At 40.8% G+C, this 6,831-nt stretch overlaps 1 protein-coding gene across 2 annotated transcripts in view; it reads left to right on the top strand.

The window, feature by feature from the left end:
• Positions 1-277: 277 nt before the first annotated feature.
• Positions 278-6,831, top strand: part of IL31RA (interleukin 31 receptor A) — a 62,702-nt gene continuing 56,148 nt past the window's right edge. The window contains exon 1 of one of the 2 annotated variants that reach the window (XM_032280615.1): positions 278-563. In XM_032280615.1, the coding sequence (XP_032136506.1) occupies positions 548-563 (16 nt within the window). In that variant the 5' untranslated portion in view covers positions 278-547. Of the gene's footprint in view, positions 564-2,293; positions 2,508-6,831 lie in introns of those variants that run through there. The other variant, XM_032280625.1, reaches the window with a different exon arrangement.

The following is a 6,831-nucleotide window of genomic DNA, read 5'->3' as shown; positions in this document are numbered from 1 at the left end:
CCTGGCAATTATGTTCAATTAAGTCACTGAAAACACTGAGTTAGAAAATACTGAATTATTCTCTGTAGGGGAAATACAGAGTTGGGTGCCTGTGAGCCTCTGATCACAACATTCTTGTCAACTGATCAATGCATAACCTTGTTTTGTGTGTGTTTTGGTTTAAAGGCAACTTATTTAATATACATTATTGATTCATCAACATTGAATTCATGGCCAGCACAGTACTATGACTCATACTTGAACAGAGCTTATATAACACATGTATTTTCTCCACGAGGCCATCACACAGCCTTCTTATGCTTTGGAACACCAGACAGCACTCCAGCACTCTGCTTGGGGGGCATTCGAAACAGCACAATCACTCATAAAAGGCACAGAAATGCAAAAAAATAATAATAATAACCAACTTGCCACTAAATAGACCATGAAAAGACATTTGTGTGCAGTTTGAAAGTTCAGACAGGAAGGCAGGGCATCAGCTTGCTCCACCTCGGCTGGGAATGTGCATCAGGCAGCTCAAGTTTTTCACCACGGCATGTGTCTGTGAATGACTGCAAAACACCGTGAGTATTGATTTGGGGGTTACAAATAATTCTTAGCAAGTGGGTGAATTCACAAATAAGGAAGCTGTGAGTAATGAGGGTTGATTGTACCTACCTGGTGTCTCAAATTCCTGAGCCGTATGAGACTCCATAGCATAATTATGTTTGCTTCTTGTTGGCAACCTTATCAGGCATTTTTAGGTTTCTGCTTTCTCATCTTTACCAGCTCAGTTATGGGTTGATTGATTTCTCATTTTCCAAAGATTTGTTGACATCTCATATTTGCTGTTGTCTCTTTCCATTTGTTTTGTCTTGTGGTTCTATACCTTTGCTACAATTTTCATGGAGTTTCCTGAGAGAGGAGATAAACGTATATGCTCAATTAGTTATGTCTTAACCAGAATTCCATTTAATATGCAACACCTTTAGTGAGGTGTTTTGCATGTAATAGGTGTATACTAAGTATTGATTGAATAAATTTTAAAAATGTCTGCTATTTTTATGCTAGCATTTTAGCTTTTCTATATAGGACATTATAATGAAATTTTATTTTATTTATTTTTTGAGATAGAATTTCACTCTTGTCACCCAGGCTGGAGTGCTATGGCATGATTTCGGCTCTCTGCAACCTCTGTCTCCTGGGTTCAAGTGATCCTCCTGTCTCAGCCTCCCGAGGAGTTGGCATTATAGGTGCCTGCCACCATACCTGGCTAATTTTTTTTTTTTATTTTTAGTAGAGACAGGGTTTTTGCCATGTTGGCCAGGCTGGTCTCAAACTTCTGACCTCAGGTGATCCTCCTGCCTTTGGCTTCCCAAAGTGCTGGGATTACAGGCGTGAGCACTGGCACCTGGCCAGAATTTTAAATATCTCATAATTATAATCTGCTAAGTAAAAGACTACCTCTCTTTCTCCCCCTTATTCCTCCTACTTAGTGGAACATTGTCTAAGGAAGAAGGGGAATGGGTTTAAAATTAAAACGTGAGTATGGAAAGCATAGCTTGTTTTAAAGCTTAGGTCTTTCCTTTTGCATCATAATCTCTTTCCTAGTCTATTTATTTATTTGTGATTTTGTTAGTCCATTATAAAAGGTTGCAAAATTGTGGTACTAGAAGGGATCCTAGAAATAATCTAATTTAAACCTCTGATTGATAGGAAACTGTCTAATTTAACCCTCTGATTGATAGGAAACCGAAAGTCAGGCTGCCTTGGTTCAAGTCCTGGCTCTACCACCCATGTAGGACAAGTTTCTTATTGTTTTGACCTCAGTTTCCTTGTCAGTAAAGTGGGAATAAAAATACTCCGTATGTTACAGGATTGTTGTGAAGATTAAGTGAGATAATTAATGTGAAGTTCTTAGTACTATGCCTGACACACAGTAAGAGCTCCACAAATTATTAATGATGGTGATGATTATTAGTGGCTAAGCTGGAGCTCCTGTTGCTCATTTCAGTGTATTTTCCTTTAGATATAAATCAGAATTTGTAAGTCTCTTTTTGGATTCAGCTACCATTATTTTCTTTCCTTCTTCTCCTTCATTGTCTAAGATTGCGTATTTCTCATTTCAAGCTAAAGATACTCTCAATGTTTCAGCTATTGCCACATTTGTAAGGATTTCCTGAAGAGAAAAATTTAAAAATTAGTCACTTTTAGTTGTTTGTGGTCTTTCAGATGACACTTTCTCTGAAAAGTTGAGTGTTTTTGTTTTTGCTTTTGTTTTTAGTTACAGTAATGCAATCCATTTCCCAGCATAAGTGGGTAAGTACCACTCTGATTTGGGCTGGGCTTAAAAGCAAAAGAAAAGCTCCCAGACAGAGTGGAAACACTCCCACATCTTAGTGCAGACAAATAAATTAAGGTCCAGATTGTCCTTCCTGTTCTGACTTGTCTGTGGGAGACGGAGTTGCCTTTGTTGCAAATTATTTGAGCCAGCAGAACATCTGTGGAACATCCCCTGATACATGAAGGTGAGTGCCAACTCATTTAGAAAAGTGATAGTTTGAATCATCTTTTTCTACTCTCTAAAAGTCTTTTTGTTTTCTTCATTATGGGTCATTATGGTCAATTTTGGGTCAGACCCATCACATAAATTTATCCTTGAACTGGTTGTTGATAGTTAAGGGAATCTAGTCTTTTGGCAGGCAGTGTTTTAAAATGCTGAGATCAGAATGGGGAATCATGAGTGTTAGAGGTGAAGGATTGGGGAAAATATCTGAAAATAATGGATTTACCTTTCAGGAAACTCTAAGCTAGAGAAAATTAGAACTAGAGGATTCAGAGGAAAATCTGCGTACTGGTATTTCATGGCAAGGGAGCGCTGAGGGAGAGTAAATCACTAATAGCTTCCACATGATTTTAGTGGAAAGAGTCCAGGTTTAGAATAAGACAGTCATGAGTTTGAATCTCATTTATGCTGCTTACAAGCTAGTATTTTTGGATGATTTATATATCTCTTGGCCTCAGTTTCCATATCCGTAAACAAGAGATGAGTAATACAAACCCTACAGGGATTTTTAGAAGTACAGGATGTAATTTGTATAGTGTAGTTAGCACTTTGCAGGCTCTCACTGTTCCATCATGACAGTGCTTTTGCCAGTCTCGCTGCTGGCTGTCTCCGAATGTTCTTTGAATGAAGGCAGCCCACAACCCAAATGGGTTTATAGGCTTTGAAACTGGATGTAGTCATCTGACAGCACATAATCTCCTCTTGGGCAATGTATATATAATCAATATCCTCATTCAAAAAGTAAGGATGTTATTATTTTATTAGGCTGAAATTGCCAATATTGAACTGTTTTCGACTTCATAAAAATAGCACTTTCATGTATATTATCTCCTTAGATTCTTGTCACTTTTGAGGCAAATGAGACAGACACTTTTATATTTTCTATTTATATTTGCATATTTTATATTTTTATTTATTTATTTATTTTCTGGAGATGGAGTCTTGCTCTGTCTCCCAGGATAGAATAGAGTGGTGCCATCTCAGCTCACTGCAACCTCCACCTCACAGGTTCAAGTGATTCTCCTGCCTCAGCCTCCCAAGTAGCTGGGACTACAGGTGAAATCAAATTTCATTTGATTCAACCTAAAACATAATGTAGAAATAAAATATAAAATATGCAGGCCGGGCACTGTGGCTCATACCTGTAATCCCAACAGTTTGGGAGGCCAAGGCGGGTGGATCGCCTGAGGTCAGGAGTTTGAGACCAGCCTGGCCAACATGGTGAAACCCTGCCTCTACTAAAAATTACCCGGGCGTGTTGGCGGGCACCTGTAGTCCCAGCTACTTGGGAGGCTGAGGCAGGAGAATCACTTGAACCTGTGAGGTGGCGGTTGCAGTGAGCTGAGATGGCACCACTCTATTCTATCCTGGGAGACAGAGCAAGACTCCATCTCCAGAAAATAAATAAATAAATAAAAATATAAAATATGCAAATATAAATAGAAAATATAAAAGTGTCTGTCTCATTTGCCTCAAAAGTGACAAGAATCTAAGGAGATAATATACATGAAAGTGCTTGTGGCCAGGCGCAGTGGCTCATGCCTGCAATCCCAGCACATTGGGAGGCCAAGGCCGGCAGATCACAAGGTCAGGAGTTTGAGACCAGCCTGACCAACATGGTGAAGCCCTGTGTCTACTAAAAATACAAAAATTAGCCAGGCGTGGTGATGTGCGCCTATAATCCTAGCTACTCAGGAGGCTGAGCCAGGAGAGTCGCTTGAACCTGGGAGTTGGAGGTTGCAGTGAGCTGAGATTGCACCACTGCACTCCAGCCTGGGTGACAGAGCAAGACTCCATCTCAAAAAAAAAAAAAAAAAAAAAAGGAAAGAAAAAATAAAGTGCTTGTAAATCTAAGGTCATTATTATTGTGACTACTATTATTACTGCAAGCTCCAAATAAACATTTAAAAGAGACTGAGAACAGACGACCCTTCTACTTCACCTGTGAAAGTAAAACTATAAACCAAGTCCTGCCAGTCTGTGAGGAATTCTGAGGGTGTGGTGGCAGGCGCCTGTAATTCTAACTACTCAGGAGGTTGAGACAGGAGAATCGCTTGAACTCTGGAGGCGTAGGTTGCAGTGAGTGGAGATCACACCAGTGCACTCCAGCCTGGGTGACAAGAATGAGACTCTGTCTCAAAAAAAATAAAAAATTAAAAAAAAAAAAGGTAGGGAGGTTACTACTTTCTTTTAGGGAGGCTGGGCAGTGCATTCTTGCTTTCTCCCTCACAGTGTTATGAGTCTACAGGCACTTGAACTTATGACCATAGTCCTGGCTCTAGAAGTTACTCCCTCTTCTTTGCCATTTTTTCTTTTTTTAATTTCAGACAGTCTCCCTCTGCTGCCCAGGCTGGAGTGCAGTGGTATGATCATAGCTCATTGCAGCTTCAAACTCCTGGCTTAAGCAATTATTTCACCTCAAGCTCCCAAGTAGCTAGGACTACAGGTATGTACCATGACACCCAGATTATTTTTAAAAAAAAATTTTTTTAGAGACAGGGTCTTGCTATGTTGCCTAGGATAGTCTTGATCTCCTCGTTTGCCATTCTTTAAAAACCCAGTTCTATACCGTGGGAGATAGTGTTTGGCACAGAATGGCAATCAACAAATAATAGTTGAGTGAATGTATGAATGAATGAACCAAAGTAAGGCAAGCCCTGGGAAAATCAAGTAGTGATGCATTATTGTACAAGTGAAATGAGATGAAGCTTAGCATCCAGGACACAGCCTTGAGTGGGAGCTGAATGGCCAAAGAACAGCCTGTGAGGTGCATTTGATGGGAGATTGCGAGGGAGTAGATCAGCCACACTCTATTTCCTTTGCTTTGGTCCTGTGAGACAGGATGTAGGGAACAGGGATAATTTAACTTGCTGAAATGTGTAGCATCTCCCAGCAGAGGCAGCGGCTCCCCCTTGCTTTCTTCTTCTCCCCGTGTTCCCAGCCACTGCTGATAGCCAGCAATAAGTGCTTGGACTTGTTTGCAGTCATTCTCCTCCAAACAGTAGCTGCTACTAGGTTTACATCTTTTTTGTTGTTGGCTTGTTGTTATTGTTGTTGTTTGTTTGTTTGTAGACGGAGTCTTGCTCTGTAACTCGGGCTGGAGTGCAGTGGTACAACCATGGCTCACTGCAACCTCTGCCTCCTTAGGTCAAGCAATTCTCCTGCCTTAGCCTCCTGAGTAGCTGGGATTACAAGCTTGGGCTACCGCGCACAGCTAATTTTTGTATTTTTCTTTGAGATGGGGTTTTGCCATACTGACCAGGCTGGTCTCAAACTCCTGACTTCAAGTGATCTGCCTGCCTTGACCTCCTAAAGTGCTGGGATGGCACAATGAGTCACTGCACCTGTCCTCCATCTTTAAACATAGGACACCACTAGTTACTTAAGTGGCATCACTGTATATCCTAAGAGTCTAGTTTGGTATGGCATATTTGTAGTGTTGGTGGAAGATTTTAGAGCTCGGCTAAATGCTGACTCAAATGAGATCCCACCAACGTGAGACTGTTTCTAGGAAGTGACCCCGTTTTGAAGGCCAGTTATTCAAAACTGCTGCATTTCAAAGTGAAGGCTGATGACTCAAGGATGCAGGGAATGGTTGATGGTTCTCCTGAAAAGCACAGCAGAATCTTTGGGAATTTCTTATGTACCAGATTTGGGGAGGCTGATTCACCTCACTTTAGTCTTCAAGAGACTGATATATTGAAACCAATGAGAAATCTTTCTAATGCCTGGAAGGTTCAGGGTCTCCTTCTGTTAAATTAGTAATCAGAGAGGGCATCATAGAATCAGAGCAATCAGAAAGGGAGATTGTGGGTTTTGAAGTATCTTTCATCAGGTTCATGGTGAGGTCTGCGGCTGCTCTGTCAGAGTCTATCACTCCGGTGACAGGAAATTTCATAATTTCCTTTCTTAGATAGTACTAGATAAAAACTGCCAACTTCTGTCCTTTTTAACCATCACTGTTTTATGTTCTAAGCTGACCTCTCCTTTCTGTTCTCAAAGTCTTCTGTTTAGGATACAGTTAGTTGAGTAGATTCCTGCAACTAAATGGCAATGAAGGTTTTCCAAATCGAACTCTCTGAGATTACACACAGGTTTCTTTGGCTGGAGTCTTGAATGAACTCAAGCTTTTCAGCTGCACATCTACCCACCACAGGTAACTAGGGTCACCTTGAACTCTCAACTGGACTTATTTCTAAGCTCCTGGGAGACACCTCACCTTTTTTGCATTTCTTTCTTTCTCTCTCTCTCTCTCTTCCTTCCTTCCTTCCTTCCTTCCTTCCTTC

Source organism: Sapajus apella, unplaced genomic scaffold (genome assembly GCF_009761245.1).
Source record: "Sapajus apella isolate SASKATOON/1434 unplaced genomic scaffold, GSC_monkey_1.0 scaffold1, whole genome shotgun sequence".
In the NCBI taxonomy this organism is placed as follows: Eukaryota; Metazoa; Chordata; class Mammalia; order Primates; family Cebidae; genus Sapajus; species Sapajus apella.
This window is presented reverse-complemented; position numbering and strand designations above follow the sequence as displayed.